General features: G+C 48.0%; 1 protein-coding gene across 1 annotated transcript; it reads right to left on the bottom strand.

Moving 5' to 3' along the window:
- Nucleotides 1-3,146: 3,146 nt before the first annotated feature.
- Nucleotides 3,147-19,161, bottom strand: LOC106851727 (DEP domain-containing mTOR-interacting protein-like). Its single transcript, XM_088174789.1, has 9 exons — nt 18,584-19,161; nt 12,334-12,512; nt 9,236-9,359; nt 7,930-8,108; nt 7,142-7,327; nt 6,648-6,788; nt 6,291-6,361; nt 4,568-4,672; nt 3,147-3,425 (listed from the first exon to the last, which is right to left on the bottom strand). Exons 1-9 carry the CDS (start codon nt 18,667-18,669, stop codon nt 3,300-3,302), a joined length of 1,197 nt encoding a protein of 398 aa, XP_088030915.1. The 5' UTR covers nt 18,670-19,161; the 3' UTR covers nt 3,147-3,299.
- Nucleotides 19,162-23,215: the final 4,054 nt, after the last annotated feature.

Raw genomic sequence — 23,215 nt, 5'->3', positions numbered from 1 at the left:
ATTCCCTAACTGGGATACCCACACATGCCCCAAAACAGCAGAGCCCCTCCTCGGCATCCCTGCAATCCCAGCCCGAAGGGGAACGGGGCACAGACCTCTCGGAGCGGCTTTTCCTGGATCCAGCCGGGACGGCTCCAGCTACATTCTGAAATTGTGGGACAAGCTGCCCTGGCACCTCATCTGCTCCCCGGCGTGATTAAAGATTTCAATTCCCAGGCGCCAGGAGGGAGAAGGAAGGGGAGGGAGAGGGATGGGATTCCCGACCTCCCTCTGCACAGGCACGGCTTGGCCCCTTGGCGCGGCCAAATAAAGCGTGAAAAGCGAGAGGCTGCTCCTATGGGCAGGAGCGAAGGGCTCTGTGGGGCTTTGCGAATGGAAGAAAATAAAATCTCTGTCTGGGAGGCTGCACGCCGATTTCCTAGAAGGCAGCAACAAGTGCTGGCTCCCGCCCACCCTGGGATTGCCCGGGATGAAATCAGCCCAGCCTCACTCACATCCCACCGAAAACTGCCCGGGATGAAATCAGCCCAGCCTCACTCACATCCCACCGAAAACTGCCCGGGATGAAATCAGCCCAGCCTCACTCACATCCCACCGAAAACTGCCCGGGATGAAATCAGCCCAGCCTCACTCACATCCCACCGAAAACTGCTCGGGATGAAATCAGCCCAGCCTCACTCACATCCCACCGAAGAGCTGTGAGAGCCCTCCCTGTGCACTGAAGGGGAGCTGCGTTTCGTTCGCTGAAGGAAATTAAGCTCATCTGTAAGCTTTTTAAATTAAGCACATGTGTAAGCTTTTTAAATTAAGCACATCTGTGAATTTTTGAGATTAAGCACATCTGTGAGTTTTGCAGGGCCAGAGGCTGAATCACGAACTGGTGCTGCGGGATCCAGCCCCGAGCTCCTGCGGGAGGCATTCCCAGCACCAGGAGCACCTGGGACACACACCCTGCTCCCTGCCAAAACTTTTTCGAGATTTTGTCCTCATTGCCAGGAGGGAATGACTGACAGGAGGGAATGACATTTCTCTTCACAGAGGCCAGATTTTCAGCTGCATCTGCAGGGGCTGTCAGCATCAGTCTCCCATCACTACTGAGGTTTCAGACATTTGCATTGCCATTCAGCAGGAAACATGGATACCTTTGGAAGTGCCGAGTTAAATGGGGGTAAAAATCATGGTTTTCAAAATATTTTGCACATTAAACAAACATTTGTTAGCTCTTTGCAGTTTCGTTTTATAATCTTGTAAGTACTTAATAGCATCACAATATACAGACCAAGGGAACACCATAAGGAAGCACTTAAATAACAGAATTACAGAAGGATTTGTGTTGGAAGGGACATAACAGAACATGTCATTCCAACCTCTGCATGGACAGGAACTCCTTCCACTATCCCAGGTTTCTCCAAGCCCCATCCAACCCAACCTTGAACACTTCCAGAGATGGGGCAGCCACAGCTTCCCTGGGGAAAATACAGTAGGCGACAAATCTTAATAAAACAAAGCACAGAGCATTTTGTACCCCAGGAAGAAAGAGTTGTCACTGCCCTATGTGTAAATACCACAAATTACCTATTCTGTGATTCCTACTGGGCTTCTGATGCTGCTCAGAGCTGCTACAGTTTTCTTTAAAAGTAAAGGGAGAGAAAGAAATGAGCACTTATCTCCTGTGCTTTCAAGGAATTCAGATCCAGAATTAAAAATTCCTTCTTTGACACAGAAAAATCTGGAGCTGTTTACAGTGCTTGTGTTCAGGGTATTGTTTCCTGACCTGCCTTTCCCAAGGTGCTCACACCATGCTTTAAAAATCTTCTAGATTTGACCTTAGTGAGAACCAAGTACCCTGGGTTAAACCTTTGGGACATCACAGACACCCAAACTCTCCCTAAAGAGAATTTTAAAAGCAAAAAGGCAGATGGAGGTTCCTGAACTCGTGCACTGAATGCTACAAATAACAACTGTGAGTTTATTGACAAACGGCTGAGGAGATGGTCTGGTTCCACTTAGGGGTTGGAGGGACCCCAATTATCAATGCAAGCATCTTGCCTGGACCCTGTTCCAGGAATTCTGTGCTCCAAGTTGTCCCATTACCTCAGCACCAGCACTGGGGGAGCAGAAATCCCTTCATACCAAGGGAAAAAAGGACAAACAGCAGTACAACAATACCTGATATACAGCTGACACCAGATTCTCCAAGAAAGTCAACCCCATTTTAACACAAATCAAAGTTACTATTTTTGGCCTTTTTGGGGTTTTTTAAGGCTTGATTTGTGGCCAAAGGAGCTGCACTGAGGACCCTGCCCAAAGCAGGAGTGCTGGCAATCTTCCTGTCTGTGCACAGCACAGCAGACTAATCACAAACAGGATGCTCTGTGAACTGGAAAGAAGGAAACCTCCTTAATTTCTTGTTATTACCTGTTTCTCTATATTTAGTTCACTTTTAGGGTAGTTTGCAAGGAATTTTTTGCACTGGCTGCAAATACAGCCAGCCTGCAAGCAGCAGGGGGCAGGGGCTGGATTTTGGTGGCTTTCACCCATTTTTGTTCCTTCCCAGAGCCAGATTCAGACTAGGACACATTTCCTTTTGGGCACTCTCTGGTTTTGGCCCCTCCTCTACCCACTGCCCCCCACTAGGTTGGTAGCACCTGCTTCCTTGCTGAGGTGAAGCTGATTATTAAATTAAGCATTATTAAGGGACAGGGCCACAAAAAGCACAATCATGGAAGTGTCACCTTTTCAAGAAACAGCTGGGAACAGCGACCAGCCCTGGCTGTGAGCGTGGCTAAGCCAGGAAAGTAGCAGAAGCCTTAGACTTTACAAGGAGCACTCATTCCTGTATTCATTTCCTTATTTTCTTGACAGAGCCAGTGGCACATCTTATGGGGCCATCTGGAGAGCACATTGTGTTCTCAGAAGAGTGCACAGACAGCTCAGGGCAGCTCAGACAGACTCACTTGGTATAAACGTCTTGCTGCTTACCAGCTTTGCCACCTGCCTCAGAGCCTGGCTGGTGAAGGGCTTGCTCCAAGGTGGGGCTCATTAAGTGCTGAATTCTCACACTGCCACTAAAAAAGGAGCTGCAAGAGCTTGGACATTCTAAAAGCAGGTTGAGACAAATATTTCAAGAGCAGAAAAATCCAAGATTTGTCCATTAGAATGTATTTATTTGAAACTACATCAAAATGCCTGGGTAACACATCACAGTGAATGGTCGAGCTTGGTCCCTCCCCACAGTCCATCCCTGCCAAGTGGAGAGTCCTGCCTTTCCAAGCAGCAGTGGGATGAGACTCCTGGGCTCATTCAATGGCTTCCATGACTTCCATCACCAGAGTCCGTGGTCCTGTCATGATGAGGCTGCTGATGGTCTGATAATCCAGATGCAGAACATACACCCCATTCACTGAGAAAACAAACTGGCACACCTGCAAGACAGGAGGGACAGGTTACCTCCAATCCCACAGCACCTCCTGCCTGGGAATAAATGGAACCAGGGGCTGTGGTGCAAATAACTTGTGCCAACATCCTGGAAACCCTCAAGCATCACCACCCTGTAGCTACACCAATAATCACAGTGCTGCAATCACTGTGTCATAAAGACGAGACCAAAGGGATTTAGGCTGTGAGCTAACAGAGGAAAAAAAGACTCATTTAGGAGCAGTGGCTCATTTCACAGATGGAAATGAAGCACAATATTAACATCCAGCAATTTAGTAGCAAATGAAATTAGGTAAGGAGAAATTAACTGGGCTCTTGAGTAAATTAAACAAATTCATCCATCCCCTTCCAATCCTGCCTGAAGCAAACAAGGAGTCACACTCTGCCTCTGAAGAATCCCATTATTTCAAATATTCATGTGACTTTAGACTTATAGCAGCTTTTAGAAATTACTCCCTTGCTTCTGGGGTTTCTGTAGGGAACTGGGAAACTCAACACTTCTTCCATTCATGCCTAAGACTTCACACCAAACTCACATGCCTGGGCCTAAAGTGAGTTTCAAGCTCTAAGTTCATTTCTCCTGAGCTGAATACTGGAAGTTGCTTGATGAATCAAATCAAGCCATCAATTTAATATTATTACAATTTTGTGTACATGGAAAATAGCTCCATGCAGAAGTCCATTGCTAATAGCAGGGAAACAAAATGCCCAGGAGTTGAGCATTTCAGGAACTGTGGGAGCAGGTGATTCAAGACAAATCTCTATTCCTTTCCTGCCTCCCTGGGGTTATATAAGATCACTGGAACTGAGCTGGGATTCTCTGGTTTGTTTTAGTAGCTCAAACAGCTTTGATAGTTCCAAGATATGGCACAGGAATAGGGATTTTTGCAATTTTTGAGTGCCTATAGCCCCTGTGCTGCCTTGGAAAAGGCAAATCCTCCACTCTGCCACCACACACAGGGCACTCTGCCTGCAGAGAGCATTCCTCCCTCCACCTCTCCCCGAGCTCCATGTGCCCATTCCATCAGTCTGATCCCCAGGGCAGGAGGTGGGAATATCATGGAGTATGTGTTCAGCCCAAAAAGCTCAAACAGACAAATCCTGTCTCCTGTTTGTGAGGAAGAAGTACCTTCATCCCTGCAGCAGCAGCAGGTCCTCCTGGGTCCACTGCCTGGATGTGGCAAGGTCTTCCCCCTCGAACCACAAACCCCCAGCCCACTGCATCCCCCACAATCTGCAAGGAAAACAAAAGGGGTTTAAGAAATAATGGGCTGGAGAGAGGAGATGCAACAGCTCCTAGAGAGACAGAGAGCTCATAATCCAAACCTGTCATGGGTGGGAGAGAAAGGGCTTGCACCAGGTGAGATGCAGAACTGATTAACTGCTCCCTGCAAAGCTGCCTCCTGTTTAATTCCCTGTCAGCCTGTGCAGGAAAGAGCCTCACAGGCAGCATCAAGCTGAAGTGCCAGGCACGCACCACGAGCATGCTTGATAACATTCCCAGAGCACACAGAGCCTTTTCCTGGGCACAGCAGAGCCTTCCTGGGGGAAGGGGCTGCTCTTGCCTTGCCCCATGCCAGTGTCAGCCACAGAAGGTGGCTGTGACACTGCGGCCCTCTGAAGTGCCCAAAAGAGAAAAGGAATTCCCAAGGGACTTTGCACATCACCCATATAAATAAATAACAGCAACTGCAGAGCTAAGCAGGAGGAAATGAGCCATGAAAGGCCCAGGCTGGCAGAGTTGAAGGGCAGGGCAAGAGCGTTTAGGAGAATGAACAGCACGTCCTCAGACGTGCCATGCTAATCACCAGCTTGATTTTTCTTGCTCCTTTCCAACACTTTCTACAGCACACTTCATTTGGGAACCTGATCCACAGCTCCTGGTGCCAAACCAGCATGGCCAGGCAGCTCTCACACTTCCTACACTGTTCTCTGTGAGATTGCCCCTTTCAGAGGTGGGCAGTGAAGGGATGGGACACAAAAATAACCAAGTGCAATAGGATCCACAGGACAGGAGCTGCCTTGTAACATTTCCACCCAGCACCCACCAGCCCTGCCTTGACCAGTCCTACAGCTTTAGAAATAATTTACAAAGCAAAAGCCCCAAACTTGGGTTGTCTGCAGCATCCTGGAGATTTGTCCATGTAAAAAGCTCCACATAAGGAAGGCAAGAGTGGCCCTTGGATGTTCCCCCATTCAGTGCAGCTCCAGCAGATGCTGATGGATCAAATCAATACCCCTGATCTGCAGAGGGACTTGAAAGATGCATAAAGCTGTGCCTAAAGCTGTGTGACAGAGGGTGAGTGTCACAGTCCCAAGTGTCACAGGACTTATTGATTTCTACAGTTTGCACGGAGCTGGATGGAGCAGAAATCACAGAATGTTAGAATGGTTTGGGTTGGAAAGGACCTTGAAGATCACCTCATTCCACCCCCCTGCCATGGGCAGGGACACCTTCCACTGTCCCAGGTTGCTCCAAGCCCTGTCCTACTTGGTCTTAGACACTTACAGGGGTGGGGCAGCCACAGCTTCTCTGGGCAACCTGTGCCAGGGCCTCACCAATAGCAAAAAAAAAACAAAATGGGATTTTTTGTTGTCCAAGAAACATTTTCTTTCCTGATCTACCTCATTGATATGCATGAAGCTGTCAGAGGGGCTGAGCACATTTCCACCCACAAGAATGTGTGAAGACATTGACCCCTAGGGAGTCACCAACAAAAAGCCACGATGATGTGACATGCAGTCAAAGCTTTAGCATAGAGAGGTCAGAGCAGCCAACAGAAAACCACCAAAGAGCAGGCAGGGAGCTGGATACTGCTGGATTAGCAAAGCCAGTCCCAATGGTCACTCACAGTCAGCGTTTTCTTGACATAGGGGGCCCCGGGGGACAGCAGCTCTTCGTTGGTGACGGGTCTCTTTAACACTAGAGCAGAAGGTGACAGATTCTATCAGAATCAAGGGGTTCGAACAGTAAAGTGCCTAACAAGGCAGCCTGGGGATTAGCCTGGGCTGCAAAACAGATGTTAGAACCACAGTTCCTGCACACAGAAACGTTTGCATTCATCTCAGTGGTTTTCCAGACATATGCACAACTTTTCAAATCAAGGTGCAGAGGTGAGGCAGACCCTCTCCCCTTGATGGGTCTTGAGCCCATGTCCTGAAATAATAAATGTCTCCCATATAACAACAGGGGATGTAGAAGCCCAGACCTGATTTGGGGTTGCACTCAGCCACAGGAGGGAATACCAAGGTAGGAGGAGCAGTGAAGTAGGCGTTGGAGTTTCCAGAGAGGGAAGTGATGCTGCTCCTTCGAACTGCTGAGACAACTTTGATCTCCTTGTTGGTCTGGACTGAAAGAGGCACATAAATTTTTTCCTATTAAAAAATCAGAGTAGTTTAAAATAACAAACTTCCTGCCAAGCCTGACCTCCACTTGAAAGGTATGTGTGCACTGAAGAAGGCATTTGAGCTTAGAAAGAGAAAAACCAGCTTCAAAGAAAGATCAAGAGCTGATCTGATGCTAAGCTATTTTCCTGGGGGGGGGCAGCTGTGCTAGAGACTGTCACTGCATCGTGACATCCACCACAAACCAGTGGGATGGGTGTTCACTTCATGGGATGCCCAGAGGAACTTCTCAAACTGCTGGAGTGACACCCTCATCCCTGGGGTACTCTGGTAATGTAACCCTTGCTTTCACAGTTACCAGAGAGGAAGCTGGTGTTGCCTGGCTCGGGGTTGAGCTTGCGAAGGCAGAAGGGGCTGTCAGGGCTCTCGGAAAGGGCACGGGAAGAATTCTCATTGAGCAGCTCCGTGAGACGCCGCCGCCGCCGAAAGTTGATCCAGAAGTGGTAGAGGATGTCACTGTCAAAGAAGTGATGCCGATTGGAGACTAGGAGAGAACAGGGGAGGAGGGAGAGGCTGAGGGGTGGAAAAATACATAACAAATGTCCTGAAGGACCCTCATGAATTGCTGGTTATGCCCCTGTGCTCTACTGCAGATTTCTGCCTGTTTGGGAATGCTGCCTGCAGGGAGGGAGGAACAGCAGGGCCACCCCCCAAGAGGTGCCATCCCTAGGGTGCACTCGGTGTCACAGCCCTCCACCTGCCCCTGTCCCAAGGCACTCACAGGACTCCTGCCTTCCGAATTGGAAGTTTAATTATAGCAGATGGATATGGTCTCCAGCCAAGAGGAGCTAAACATTACATCCTCATGCCCCAGCCCTCCAAACCCAGGGGTGCAGCCCAGCCCTGTGGCGGGTAGCTTTGAAGAACTGAAGAGCAACAGCTCAGATTTCATCTCAAAGCCTTTGTAAAAGATTGCTCCAGTTTCAAAGGTCACCAGCTCCAAACATAGAACTAAAAGGCTCCATTGCCATCTCCAAGTGGGCACTTGACCAGCACTTGTTGCATGGCATGAATGGGGATTTGTTCCTCACACAGCCACGCTCATCCCTCGCTTCCCAGCCCAGCTCCAGCCAGACCCTGGCTCACCATGCTGAATGATCCCGTGCTCCAGCAGTGCCCGTCCCAGCTCCACTGCCTCCTGCCTGTTCTCCACTTCTCCCTCCTGAATGAGCCAGTCGATCATCTCAGAGCCCAGGAAAGTCCTCTGGTACTTCACCGAGTTCTCCTCCCTCACCTTCAGGATTGACTCTTCCACGCTCACCAGCCTGGCACAGAGGTGGGACAAGGCTGCCGTGATGCCAAACATCCCTGCCAATGCCCACGGGAGCTGCAGCCGGGTGAAGCAGGGCCGAGGGAAGCGGGCAAAGCATCGCAGCCAGAACATTCCTGCCGGGGAGCAGCGGGAAGGGAGGGAGGAACACGGAGCTGCAGTCGGGCACCTTTGTAAATCTTCATCACAGCGAGGCAGCAGCTCCAGCAAAACCAGTTGGGCTGTGAGCTCAGCTAAAGATGACAGGGAAAGCCAAGCAAGCGGCTGAGTGTGGGTAACACAAGGCAGACAGTCCAAATGCAAGGGTGAGGTGGGTTTCGGTCAGCAGGTGCTCCACTGGCAGCGTGTGAGCGCTGAATCCAGCGTCTCCACGAGAGGGTGCAGCCGGCTCGGCCGTCAGACTGCCGGGATGCTCTCCCGTCCCACGGCCGCTGCTGCGGATCGAGAGCAAAGCACAAGGGATGCACATCTGGAGAAGGGACACACCCAAAATCACCACCCGCCCCCATGGAGGACTCGCCTTCAGGGCCGCTTTGGGACTCTCACTGCCACAGTGCGAGCATGTGAAGCTGTGGAGAGGCTGTTAAAGGAAACAGGTCCAGAGAGTGGGCTAGGGTTATACTCTGGAAAGATGGCTTGGATTTAGGACCAGAAACAATCAACACAAAGAAAAAAAACACTTGGAGGCGGAAGGAGTTTTCTCTGGCAATAACCTTTTCCATTAAAAATTAAGCAAGGGGCAGGGACCCAGGCCCAGGAGAGTCCTGAAAGTCCCATACCTGCTGACTTTGGTGGGACACAAGTGCTAGTACAGCTCACACGAGAGTGCTGGGAATGGCCACTGCATGGGCTCATCCCAGGAGCACTCAGACTGCACTTCCCTGTGCCAGATCCCAGACCCTGCACGTGGGCTGGAGCCTTTGGAGGCATCCATGAGTTCACAGTGAAACTCCTGTCCCATCCCCAAGGACTCTGGTTGTCCTGCAGCTGTGCCAGGGCTCAGGAAGCAGCATTTCCCCGTGGGACAGCAGGGAGGGCAGAGAAGGAAAAGCAGAGCTGTGGCTGCCGGCAGCCAGCAGGGCACAGTGCCCGTGCCCCAGTGCCAGGGGAGGACTCACGTACTTCTCATAGAGGCTCTGCCCTCGCAGGAACACCTTCACGTCCTTGCTGAGGGGGAAGGTCCCGTCATCCTTGCGGAAGCGGTAGAGCAGCTTGGCATCCTTGTAATCCGAGTGCTCATCACAGACTGCAAAACACAGGGCAGGGATGTCAGCCCCGATGGGCACCAGGGCTCACTCTCAGCAGGGCGTTGTCTCCAGGCTAAAAGCTGGGAGGGATTCATGTCCTTCCCTGTGCCCCTCATCCCATGGAACAAGCGGCATCAGAGCCCTCAGTCCCCAAAAATTACCTGCTCAGGAATACTTGAAGCTCATGCTGGTGGGAAAGGTCATTCCCAATGTGCAGACCTTGGCAAACCTTGATTTGGGGTCTGCATTTTGCTTTTTTTTTTTTTTAATTTAAGTGCTAATGTTTACACTTAGACTAAAAGAGGATGAACAGAATTGCCTCAATCAACTTTTTTTTTAAAAAGCTACAGCCACATGTAAGCAGACTTAGAGTACAGAAGAAAAAAAAAACATATTCCACTCAAACTCCCATAAAATCACCTTTGTCTGTCAAAAATACTCAGAAGCTAAAAAAAAAAAAGGCACAAACTTTTCCACATCATTTTGTGTTAACCCTGCCCAATTCATTTGCATTCATGGCAAACTGACCTCAGGAGCAAATTTCCTTCAAAGCCAGGTGCAATATAACTGGAATAATTACATCTGTTTGAAAGGCCTGGGATTCATCTTGGGGATGGGCACACAGCCTGTAAATGGCTTTACAGTTCATGTAACCTTTATAAGGTAAATATTTGGGAATATCAAATATTTAAATAAATATGTGAGATAAACCTGCCTGAAACAGACTCCTAGACTACAAGCACAAAAAAAAGGCAAAAAAACAAACAAAAAAAAACCCCAAACAACTAAAACAAAGACATAAAAACCCAGCCCAAAAATTATAGTTCAGCTCTTAAAAGTCAGCCTGCGTTCAGCTCCACCCACCTGAAGCAAGAAGAAATTTAAGTGGTAAAAAAAAACGAACCCAAGCAACAAAAAACAACAAAAACCACAATAAAGAATATGCCTGGAAAACAAAGAAAATTAGTCAAAGGGAAAAAGAAAAACCGCAAATGTTTCCTCACTAAAGTAACTTCACTAGAGTGAAATTCAAAAGATTCAAGATACTTCTTGTGAAAATTTTAACACTTTTCATCCTTCTGAGCAGACCGGCAAAACCACATTCTCCTTCAGGTGAGCAGCAAAATGCCAAAACTTGTCAGATAATCTGGGTTCATCATTTCTGCAGAGCAGCTGTCTCAGATGCAATCAGGACTCTACAGCCTGTGACTCACCGAGCACGAGGGCTGGATGAGAAAGTTGTTTTAAGAGTGAAAGTTTGCAGCCTCATAATTCCAAGGAGAAGCTATTCCAAAGCCAGCAGGAATTAAAAAAAAAAACCCTACAGGACTATGCCCATAGAAAACCAAAGCAGTTTTCCTATTTAAAGGTCAATTTTGATGTGTTTCCAGCGTGTAATAGAACCAAAGCTCAAAGCACACCAGACAATTAAGAGGCAGCACGATGATCTTCATGAGATAATTATCTGGATGCCAGGGGAGAAGAGGGCAAACAATTCAGCCAGACAATTGCCAAGCACCCAGCACTGTGCTGCATTAGCTGGCAGCCCTCTTTCCACAGGACTAACAAAATTAATGGACACAAGGCAAGTTGGAAAGTCAACTTCTGTGTCCTGCCAGGAATTGTCACAGGAGCAGGAGGGACATGTCTTAATATGCACTGAAAACAGTGCTGGTACCCAGCGCTGCATTGGTTTAATTAACTAATGGATTTATTTGAAACTGTCAGTTGGAGAGATGGAAAAATAATCAGGTATAAGTGTTAATAGTTAACTGAGAACTCCCTGCTTCAGCTTTTTGTGATAAAGCCCAGCAGCAGTTTATTTTTGTTCAAGGCGGTTTAATGTAAAGGGCATTACCCTCAGCAAGTAGCAGATGGCAACAGGGAGTGTTTGCATTGCAGTGGTCAAAGGCAGCTATTTTTGGACCCCAGAAAAGGGGAGGAGGAGAGAGTTTGGTTTGGTGTGGTCATCATCTGCCTCTGTCTCCTCATCTACATCCTTGTGTGACAAACCAGCACGCAGCTCCAGGCTGCCACAGCTCCTGTCCCAAAGCCCTGGGAGCAGGAGGGCTCAGCCAGAGCCCTTCCCATGGATGGCAGAGGTGCTCCAGAGCTGTCTGACAATCTGGGGGTTTTGTTCCTGGCTGAAAACCACATGGACAGGAATTGCTTTTTGCCCATCTGAAGCACAGCTCTTTTTCTGTTTTTATATCAGGACCAAGGGCTGGACCTTGCTCTGCAGCACAGAGCTTACTATGTGACCTCAGTTAATCCAAAACTCCTGAAAGTTCCAACGAAATTTTAAACAGAAAAAAACCTGAATACTGCTAAGAGGTGGGATTGAGCATCAAACTACTTTTTCTCCATGTTTCCTTTTTTTTTCCTTCCTTTTTAATTTTTTTTAAATTATGTTCCACAGACAAGCCTTTGTAATGGCAGCACAGACTTAAATCCCAAGGGAAGCAGAATTCCTTCAGCTCCAGGTTCACAAGTGCCAGATTACATTTTCCTTGGAGTGATGTGGACTCCACAGCCCTATTTATCCCATCATGGGGAAACTAAGGAATACTGGGGTCTTATAGCAAGAGAATGAATTTTCCTGAAGATGTGAAGCACATGCTGTAATTCAGCCTCCATTTCTGTGTGACATAAACATGGGACAGACCAGCTGCTACACAAACATCCACCTGGCTGGGTACAGGAGCACAGGTCAGGTGTTACCAAGCTTGCTTTCAAAGAGGAGATGCTTTAGACATCATTTTACCAGTGCACAGCCCCTTCTCTGGTGGGCAGGGAACTGGCACGTCCCCCAGAGCAAAGCAGATCCAGCTCCACCCAGCCTCTCCAGGAGCCCCCACCCATAGCAGGATGGCACACAGGGACCTGGCCACGCTCCTGCAGGCCGAGCTGAGGGACACAGAGGGGTGAGCAGGCACACAGCCCTGCTCTGGGGGTGTCAGGATGCCCACACACCGTGGTGGATGATGTAGTGATCCATCAGTTTCTGCAGGAGGCGGATGGCGGTCTCGCGGTCGGGCGCTTCCTTGTGCTCGATGAGCCAGTCCGTGAGCTCCTTGGCCACGAAGCAGTTGGGGTACGTCCTCAGGTGGTACCTCCTGTCCTTCACCAGCTTCCCATCGTGCAGACGGAGCCTGGGGGGAAAGGCAGCCACTGAGCACAGCTGGGCTCTCAGGGCAGTTTGGGTGTGCTGGCCTGGATCTGTCCAGCCTGGAGAGACCACCCTGGATGAGCTGGGAGTGGTGCCAAGCAGCCAGCACTGATCAATTCAACCAAACCCCTTGGCAGTGCCAATCCCAGGGAGCCTCTCCACCATCCCCTTCTCTCCTCCTGCCACCACTCAGGTTGTCTGAGCAGATGTTCTGACCCATAGACGTCTTTTTATTCTAAACAAAACTCTGAAACCCACAGCAACCAACCAAAGGAGGTGAAGAGGGGACAAAACTCAGCAAAAAATAGCAGTACATGTATTTGTTATCTTGGCATGATTCTGTGTCTAGTTCTCCTTCTCCATGGCCATGAAAGCAGGAATAAAGCTGCCCTTAGGACAGAGCCTCACTCTTAACTCCAGGTGGGAGCAGTACCAGGAGCCCTCCCTTCTTCTGTCCAAGCAAAGAGTGCCAGGTGGATCCCAGCACTACTTAATCCATGTATCCACTAACCCACAGTGGACAACAATCCTGACATTGTCTGCTTCCAGCTGGGACTGACTGGGACAGAGTTTACCCAAACAACAGCGCTCCTATCCACACAGCCCTGATTTCTGGCCGGTCTGCAGCTCTGATGGAAAGATATATGGGGGAAGGTAACTCAGGTGAGCACAGCTTTGACTTTTAAAGGACCTTAACAACTGAACAAGCCACAGGGCACAGAGTTTCTCTGTGCTCCAGCCAACGCCAGCCCAGTTTGGCAGGAGATCTGTCCAGGGGCCAAAATTTTGCCCTGTAGCCGTGACTGTTCCCAAAACACGAGTGCTGGAAAATGCCCAGCGTATGCAGCAGGCTCTGAGGGGAGATATTAATTAAATATCTCTGTAACTCCAGGATGGTTTTAGTTTCAAATTATTCATCGCAATTCCCAGTTTTGCCCCAGGCCAGTGAGTTTTACTAAGGCATTAAACACTGCAGCCCTTCGTTATTTCATGCCTCAAGTCCTTTTGTTCTTTTTGGAAAAGTTATGCCTGTTGGACAACACTTTTAGGTACCTCACAAGAAGTTTAAATACACAAAAAAACTATCTAGCTAATAATGGATTACCCTATATTGTAGGATTTATAAATACTAAATTCCTAAAAGTTTTACCATAAAATGTTTGTAAGGAATAATTAGTCATTGATTATTGCAATTAATGCTGAGAAGTTGACAGAAGTTTCCAGAGCTTCCTGCTAATTAAAATATTAAACTAAAGATTCATGCAGAATCAGCTCCTGGCCTTGCCTTGCACAGACCCTCCTCAAATCCTGAGGTTCACATCCAGCATTTCACTCTTTACCTGCAAGGCTGATTCCCACATGTGACCAGCACTCGTTCTGATGGATTTTACCCAGAAAGAACAGTCCACACACAGCCTTGCTGTTTTTAGAGTTTTTGTCTCTTTCCATTATTTCATGGTCCACTGTCAAAATGCAACCAGACACAGCAGTGACTGCAAACAGAGGCTCCCCACCTATGGGGGCAGACACAGCCAATTTTTATGTTCTTTCTCCTTCACAATCAGCAAGTGGGAAGGCACTTTAGAGGAATGTTTGGTAAAGATATGAAATGTTGCAAGAGTGCTCTACTGCCATCAAGAGTCTGCAGGACTCTATAAATAATATATATATATTTACACTCACACACACCCCCTGTACATACAATACATAATCACACAAGGCCTGAATAGAAACTGGTTGGGAGGACACTATTTCCCCTATTTTATTCCCTTTTTTAAGTCATGTTTCAGAATACAGAAAAAAGAAAGCTCAGATTTAGAAAGCGAAAAATAAAAAAATATTTTTAGCAAGCAATGCTGCTAAGGCCCAAGATTTAAAAATCTAAAAATACACTTATTCCGAAAATATTTGATTGGGAGCAATTCCCAGCACAGGATTAAGTGGTGTTTCAGCACCTCTGGGGCAGCATTTTGGATCTTTAAGGCTGTTTTAAGCCTGTGATAAGTTTTCCCTCTGTCCTGCAGACCCAGGGCAGCGGAAGAGGCTCAACTGGAGTGTCCTTGTGGACTTTTCACTTTCCTCTTGTTTACTGCTTCCTGTCAACCCTGAAGAGACAAACTTTGTCCTTCAGCCACAGGATGTAACAGCTCTTGTGTGATGTTACAAAAACAAAGCTGGTGAAACCATGAGCGGGTTCTACTCATGCTTCCAGATAAAAAAAGATTGGGAAAATATATAATAGTATGCAATATTATGAGTTTTCTAGATGGTAAAATCCACCCTGTGGACATACTACATCTTCAAAAGGATGAAAAAAAAAAAGGCAGAATAAGGTCAGGATAAAACACTTGCTGGAACATGAGAATGGGCTCTTATGAAACACTCCTGGCTTGGCAGGAGCCTCCACGTGCGTTTGCTTTGGGTAGGTTGTGTTGGGTAAGCAAATTGTTTCTTTGTCAAGGTCACTACAAAGCCATCATTATTCATCCTGGGTAACCTTGTTGAAAGGGACATCCAAACAGAAGAGGAATAACCTCTCCCTCACCTCCCATGTAAACAGACCTTGAGCATCTCAAATGACAAGGTGGCTCTTTCAAGGATATTAATTCCAGTTCACATTCCCACAGCAGCTGAGCACAAACGAGTGGCCTTGGAAAGATGCATCATCCAAAAGATCTTTTCTATTCCTATCTTCACAGGAACAAACAAACAAACAAACAAGACAAATAAACTCCCTCACCAAAACAACAAACAATCAAGTGCTCACTAAAAGGCAGCACCAGACAGGGGAGCATTCCTGCAAAGCAGCTGCTGCTGGAGAGGCACATTCAGGCAAAAGAGCTGCTGCAAACACGCTCAGCAAATCCCAGTTTGCACCACCCCCAGTCTGAAAAAGCACCAGTACATGTGGGGACGAGGCAGGGCTTTGCATGCCTGTGACAGTGGTACTGAGATGTTTTATTTTCCTTGTATTTAAGTATAAGTGTAGGAAGACTTAAATCTCAAAAAGAAATCCCAGCAAGAACAAGTATAATTCCCAGGCCTCCCTTTCACCAGTGCTAGAAAATTAATAATTAGCTTTTTACAGTCATTCTGACCATGAAGTCTCATCTTTGAATAAGGTTCACTGTTACATCAAGCAGTGCCCCGTGATTCCTCAAGGAAGTCCTGCTCACCACAAGAGATCCAAGTCCAACAGAGAAGCACCAAACATCCTGCAGACAAATGACTTTTGGGCAAGAATACTAATTTTAGCACGTTCAGGCACACACCTTTAGTGAGCCCAATTTCCAGAGCAGCAAAGCATGAGCACTTTATTTAACAGCATTGCAGTTTGAGTATCCAAATAAAACACTGCTCTGAAACTTTTGGACAGTGGCTGAAATTGCAATTTTATTCTTTGTAGGAAGAAAGCATCCTTCTCCTCTCACTTTTTCTGTGCAAGAGATAAATTTAGTGAGTATATTTTCTATGTAGCAGTGATTAATGCAGCTTAACAGAGCTATTAGAGCACAGCTGCTTCTCATGACCATGGGAATACCCAGACAAGAGTGCATCAGGGCTTGTCCATACTTGAGGAACTCCTACTACAGCAGGGTGTGAATGCAAAGTGAGGAAGCTGCTCCAGAACCTCTCTGTGTAGATAAGCCATTTGTTGCAATTAGAAGCGACTAATTGGGCCTCTCTTACAGAATGCCACCCAGGAATATACAACGCCCAGTAAAGCCAATGTGATTCTCATGCAAGTTTATATGTCTGACACAAGAGGAATGACAGCAGACATGAGGAACTAGCCTGAGCCAGCAGCTCTGTCAGACTCCAGGCCAAAACAACAGTGAAAATTCTATTTTTGTCTTTCTAGTGGAGAGAGACTCAAGCTATAAAACACTTTTTCCCCCTCCCTGGACTGGGCAGCTGTTAAAGCAGAGGGACCCTGGCAAACCCAAACCACACTGGCCAATCCCCCACTGATTCCTGCAGGATCCACTCCATTCCTGGCCATCCTCACAGAGCATTCCAGCCCTCACTTGTGCAGCTACTGCTGGCTGGGAAACACATCCTGACACTGAACAGACTCACCCCTCTGGCCAAACCAAACTCTGAGGGATTTTGCAAACTTGCTGGGAAGCCAAAGAACTGTGAAGATGGAGCAAAGGTTTGTTTGATTTAATGTAATAGTGGGGAGGCAGGGCAGGAAGCGGGGAGCAGGGAAAAACAAATGTTTGATGTTTCATGTGGATACAGCAGCATTATTTGCTGATGGAGGTTCACTGAGTCAGGGCAGCTGCAAGGCTCCCTTCCCTGCCTCTGTATTCCACATCTGGGCAAAAAGCAGGGGAGGACAAGGTGGACATTTAGCTCTGTCCATCTACACATCACCCAGCCTCTCTGCCTCAGTTTCCCCATTGCTCTCCACCAGCTATCCAGGAAGATCCATGCCACTGACTGCTTACCGGGCTGTGAGATCCCCAGAATACAAGAGAGAAATTCAAACTCTGTTCTGCCTCACTCAATTCTCCTTCCAACCAGAAATTCAGTGAAAGGAGCAGCCCAGCTCCAGGCTGGTGTCCATCTCCTCATCTTCCTCCCCAGGTTTTACACCAACAGCTCCTTCCCATCATTCTGCACTGGGAACAGGCTCCTGCCCAGACCAGGGCAGAGGGATGGAACTGCTGTGTGCCCAGCCCCAGGAAAAGAACCCTCCTCTCCCTCATTGTGAGCTCTCAAATTTTGGGAGCTCCCTAAGCCAGGAAACTTCAAGACATTGCAGCTATGGGGGGAAAAAAAGAAGAAAAAAAAAACCTGGATGGCCCAAAACTACATAAACTTTGGGGTTTCTATTCAATTTTAGCCCAATGTGCAGTGAACTGGAAGAGTTCTAGTCACAAAAAAATTTACTGTATTCCCTTCTTGTGCTTAAAGTCACAATCACCAAATGGTCCAGGGTCTGATCTGCTCCTGTCCTGCAACAGGTATGGGGAAGTCACATCACCCCCCACATATGGAACATAGTTTTAATACACAGCTTGATTATTTTATTTTCTCTCTGAATGCCTGACCCCTTTCTTTGGCCTTGGGGCTCAACTTAAACCTCTGTCACTGCAGATGAGTAAAATACTGGAAATATAAATCTGAATAAACCTGCTGTGTCCCTTGGCTGTATTTTCACGATGGGGCCCCAGTCCTTAGCTGGAAGTTATCAATCCTTGATAGAGTACAAATAATAAAGCTTAAGCTAACAGTGCTCACTGGGAATGGACAACATATCTACACCAAGCTAATTTTGGGGATCTGATGACAGCACACTCAGGCTCGGGACTGTTTACATTATCAAGGATGTATTTCCTATTTTCCACCCACATTTCAAAACAAACCAGAATGGCTCCAGATACAAACAAGCAAACTCTGCTCTAGAGCTAGGAAAGCCCACAGTCAGATGCTTGGAAGCAAGGAGGATACACAAGGAACACGTGTATCTGACCCCAGATACACAAGGAACACGTTTTCTCAGACACACATTGCATAGGAGGATGGATTTCTCTCTTCATAAGAAAACCCTCAGAAGCTGCTGAAGAACTGGGACTACAAGCCAGCAGAAGTTCCCAAAAGAGAATTTCAGGAAAGGAAAGATCCAGTTCAGGCACGTGGCACCCCTGGAATGCCCTTCCAAGTGACCCCAAAAGTGTGAGCATCCCCAGAAATGTGCTGTCCTCATCCAGCCAGGGGTCAGGGACCTCGTGGGGGCTGCTCAGTGCCACCACATCACTCCCCGTGCTTCGGGGAAGGTGGAAGCGACAAAAAAGATCTGACGCCATCTAAACTCACCCACCAGTCCCCTGGTACCTGGGGGTGAAGGGTGGGAGATGCCAGAGAGGAGCAGCAGGCCAGGGTATGAAAGGGAAGGACCTGGTTCAGCACTCTTTGGTGGTGGTACTGGAGAGGGGGAACGAGCTGGCTCAAGGATAAAGCTTTGAGCCTGCTGCTGACGGGATACAGCCCAGAGCCCCGGCACAGCCCTGCCCCGGGCTGCAGGAGGACCCCAGCGCCTCCTACCTCAGCTGCTCTCCAGCAATCATCACCTCAGCCCTGTAGTGGTGCTCCGTGGCTTTCTTCTTCAGGCTGCTGCTCAGGCTCTCCATGCCGGGCTGGCGGTGCTGCCCATGGGATGTATGTCGGGAAGATGCGGCTCGGGAAGATGCGGCTCGGGAAGATGCGGCTCGGGAAGATGCGGCTCGGGAAGATGCGGCTCGGGAAGATGCTGGTCCGGTGCCGGTGCCGCCGCTCGCACGGTGCAGGTGAGGCAGCCCCGAGCTGCTGACTCCTGCTCCACGCCTCTCCTGCCCTCCCGGCAGGCTGCGGAGGAGGAGCCTGCTGCAATCCGAGCCTGCTGCTCGCCCGGGAGCCGGGAAGGTGGCCGGGATGCTCCCAGCAGGCTGAGACAGTGTCCTCTCTGCCGGGGGGATGACTCTGGCACGCACGGGCTGGAGGATGGACAGAGCAATTCCTTCCTTACGCTGTGAGTTTCCTGCGAGAAAAGTTCAAGATGTGCCATTTCCCAACACAAGCCGCGTGCCTTGTTCCCATCTTCCTCCCTGAGGACTCTCTGCCTTTCCACAGGCTGGGATGCATCCAGCGCCACGGCCAACTCTTGCTAAAAGGGGGATCAGAGCAGCCTGAGCCCTCCCTCTGTGCAGGAGCCACCGCAGAGGCTGGATGGAGCACAGGCTGTGAACAGCAAGATCTGGCACTGGTGAGGCTGGAGCTGTGCTGGTGCCAAGCTGACACTGATAGCACCTCTAAAATCTGCCTCCAGGCATTGGCACCTGCCTCAGCTACCACTCGTTATTCCCATTATTTGAGGAACTTTCTGCAAGGCCAGAGCTGACCGAAAAGTGGCAGTGACCAACAAAGTAAAAGGCAGAGGAACTGGGGTGTGGAGAGGGTTAATTACATCCATCACTACTGTCAGATTCCTGTGCAATCACACTTCCATCAGTTAAATCAGGAGTGAAAAATACTGCCTGGCACAGGGGAACAAACTTTAGAAATATAAAAGAAACCTCCCAAAAGGAGTGTGGAGAAGATGGATGTGAGGGCAGGGAAGGAAATTTTATCAGCTAAGGAAGTTCTGCTTCAATTAAAAGCCTAATAAGGCATCAATAAACTAAATTCTGCCTTTAATTAGCTCCTCTGTAGCAGTAATTCATCAGCAGACTGAGTTTTCCGTTGTCTGCATTAGCACAGACTTCCAGGCTTGCATTCCCTCATCCCATAAATGCTGCTAAATCCAACCCCCTGTGCTGGGGATTCGGGAAGAGCAGCATGGAGTGGCCAGGGCCAGAAGGAACAGGAGACACGGGGTAAAGGCAGCACTGCAGCTGGAGGCGGGCTTTTCTCCTGGCTCTGTGCTGGTGGAGGAGCAGCAGAGGTAAAGCAGGGGCTGGACAAACCTCGCTGCCGGTGCTCCCGTCCAAGGCAAACAGCCGGGAGCAGCGGGCTGGGCTGTGCCAACAAGGCTCCTCTGTGCGGGCTGTGCTGCCAGCTCTGCCCCGTGTCCCTCTGTCCATAAAGGCAGAACAGGCTCCCCTTGTGCCCCGGGGTGTCTGTGCCAGGCTCAGCTAAAGCCTAAAGCACCTCTGAGGTGCTCCCAGGCTGGGCTTGTCCCTGCCCTGCTGCAGCATCATTCCTCCCATGAACACGGTGGGGAGAGCTCCCCAAACCGGCCCATCCCATTGTCACTGTGCTGCTTCAGCTCTGGGGAAACTGCTGCTGGTTTAATCTTTGGATAATAACAATCTTCAATCATTGGGTAATAACTATCTTCCTTTAAAAAAAAAAAATAGCTCCAATCCTGAGAGTGTTCGACAGTAACAAGGTAAAGGATTTCAGCTCTTGCCAGCTTCCTCCATGAAAAACACAGGAGGAAAAAAGCTTATTTCTCCCATAAATAACCTTGCAAAATGTGCCCTTTAAGTTAGACATTAATGTTTCTACTTAAGACACACAAAAAGGGAAGAATAGCTACTAAAAATATATTATCTCCCCATCTCAAGCCTGGGAAACAGTCAAGGAGCAGAGTGAGGGCACAGCAGCCAGGGATATTTGGGGCTGCTGAGGATGGAGCTGTGCTTGAGAAGCTGCCTGTGAGGATGATGGGCTGGGAGATGGACTAAAACTTCTCCTGAGAGGACAGAGCACCACTGTAAACCTGCAGCTGTCACAGAGGAGGTGACTGGAGTGGCTGTTTTCCCAGCAAGGACCAGGACCAAGCTCATGAAATGAGTCAGCAGCCTTGAGACAAACTCCTTGAGAGGAGAGTTTTTCCCCTTCAGCTGCATAAAATTAAACTGTGCAAATTATCAATACTAGATGCTAAGCTTCAAAATCTAAATTAATTATAAAAAGGAATTAGGTAAATTAATGCAGGACAGGTCTTGGTATTGAACATGGAAATTCAGATGATTCCTTCTGTTTTCAGTGATGGAAGCTGCAAGAATACATTAGTGGAGAATTCATTCACAATTGCTTCTCCTCTTTCCCTGATTTCTGCTACTGGTCCACACCTGAGCAAGGATCCAGGCCTGGAAAAACTTCTGCTCTCCATCAGCTCAAGACTGAATGTCACAACCTCAGGGCTTTTTACACTGACATTTAGTGGGAAGAGCATCTCACCAATCCAGGAGAAAAGGGATGTTAAACCAAAGGCCTGTGCTCACAGCACCGAGCTCTTATTTAACCTCAGCAGTGTCCTTGGAGATCTGACAGCTTTCCCCCAAAGCATTTTGTTCCCTTTTTTGAAGGGAATACAGGGAATACACCCAGAAAGCTGCTCCTGGAGGTGACAGAATTTCAGGGTTGGAAGAAACAATCCCTAAATATGTCTCCCTCGCTCCCCATCCATGCAGGGATTAATTAGATTGAATTAGTTATCAGTTCGATCCACAGATGAAAAGTGCTTTCCATAGCATGGCTTCAGAGTCCAATCTACAATGAATGTGCAGAGTCCCTTCACCTAGATCTCCTCTCCAGAGGAACTGAAGTGTCTGAATTTTCTGTTTCAATAGATTAGGAAGCATTTTGACTCATTAAGTGTTCAGAAAAGATAGAAGCACCTCTGGGTACAGCCAAATACCTGTTTTTAGCTCCCAACTTCATTACATCAAATTGAAGGTTCAGCACCCTTTGATTTTTTTGTTTCCTTCTTTTTCCCTTGCAAGGTTGAGCAAAAGACAGGAAGAAACCAGATGAGTTTGTTTTGAAAAGCTGTATAAAAGATTAAAAAACTGTTTGCAAATCTTGCCAGGAGTGAGCACAGAGGACACCAGGAGCTGTCACAGCCGTCCTTGTCCCTGGCTGTGAAGTTTGCCTTAGTCCTTTGCCTAAATTTTATCCTCTCTGTGGCAATTCAGGCTCTGCATTTCAAGCAGAGAGCTCGAGAGAGATCCCATGCAGGGGAGCAGAGTCTGGCAAGAGACAGATTCAGATTGTTCCTGCTCTGAGCTGGCACACCTGATGCCAGCAGGCTGCAGCTGGCAGCCAGCCAGCACTGCTCACCCCACACACCAAATTTGATTTAGCTTAAGCAAAAAAATCCATAAAAATTTTTAAAAGGATTTCACTGCCAACATCAACACAATAAAATCCCTGATTTGCAGGGCCTGTGTTCCTCTGCCTTCCCCAGGCCAGCTGGCAGAGTGCTGTCCTTGCCAGAGAGCATTTCCCTGGGGACAAGTCCTTGTCCCCAGCAAGGTGTGCTCACCTGGGCTGGAGCCCAGCATTGTTTGGGAGCCAGCCCCTCCCTGCTGCTTTGGGAAAAGTTGTTCCTATCCTGCAGTAAAGGTCACAGGCTACTCCTGGGACTATTTGTGCTTCACTCATTGGTGTCAGTGCAAACGCTGGGGGCCACCTCACATCAACCCCCTCCACTTGCAGCAGCACATCAGCAATTCTGGGGCATCTTGCATGGAAGTCCTTCCTCCAGAGCAGCCAGAGAAAGGTCCTGAGGTCATTAACGCCAGCCTGGATGTTGCTGTGCACCAGGGATGTACATTGCACCCTGGAGCATCCTCCACTGCTGGGCTGAAGCTGGGAGTGGACAGCAGTGGGAAGATTTATTACCATCTAGTGGCAGAAAATGAACACGTTATTCAGCAATTTCTCATTATCCAGTTATAAATCTGAGCTGGAGCTCTCCTGTCATTGAGTGCCCTTCATTTTGTTCCAGAAAATTTGGCTGTTTGAGCGACATGTTGTTTCTTTCCACAGAAAAGAGAGGCTGTTAACCCCAAGCAATCAAATGCAAGAAAAAAAAATTTTGGTTGGCTTCAAAGTAACAAATAGAGGGATCTTTGTTGCCCTTAAAATTGTAAACAAATATAGCTCAGTCCTGGTTCTTCAGAACTACAAGGAATAGAACTTTAGCTTGGGAAAAAAAAACAAAACAAAACAAACAAACAAAAAAACCAATAACAACAACAACAAAAAAAAACCCAAAAAACCAAACAACCACCAGAAAAACAACAAACAAACCACTGAAAAATTAAATTCTCCTATGGTTGCATTGCTTCAGGACCTACCTGCAGCTTTAATGAAAACATCACCAAGTACTCACCTTCTTTATGAACTAATAAAAGTTTTCATTGGGAAAAAGGAAAACCGACAAAGAACAAATGACAACAACAGAAA

This window comes from Sturnus vulgaris, chromosome 17 (genome assembly GCF_052056855.1).
Source record: "Sturnus vulgaris isolate bStuVul1 chromosome 17, bStuVul1.hap1, whole genome shotgun sequence".
NCBI classification, from domain to species: domain Eukaryota; kingdom Metazoa; phylum Chordata; class Aves; order Passeriformes; family Sturnidae; genus Sturnus; species Sturnus vulgaris.
This window is presented reverse-complemented; position numbering and strand designations above follow the sequence as displayed.

Excerpts from the sequence above, each read along its gene's own strand:
- LOC106851727 (XM_088174789.1), bottom strand. The coding sequence starts at position 18,669 with ATGGAGAGCCTGAGCAGCAGCCTGAAGAAGAAAGCCACGGAGCACCAC. Across the intron at positions 12,513-18,583 it reads ATTGCTGGAGAGCAGCTGAG|GCTCCGTCTGCACGATGGGA; the intron begins GTAGGAGGCGCT and ends CTTTCCCCCCAG. Across the intron at positions 4,673-6,290 it reads ATGTCAAGAAAACGCTGACT|ATTGTGGGGGATGCAGTGGG; the intron begins GTGAGTGACCAT and ends TTTTCCTTGCAG.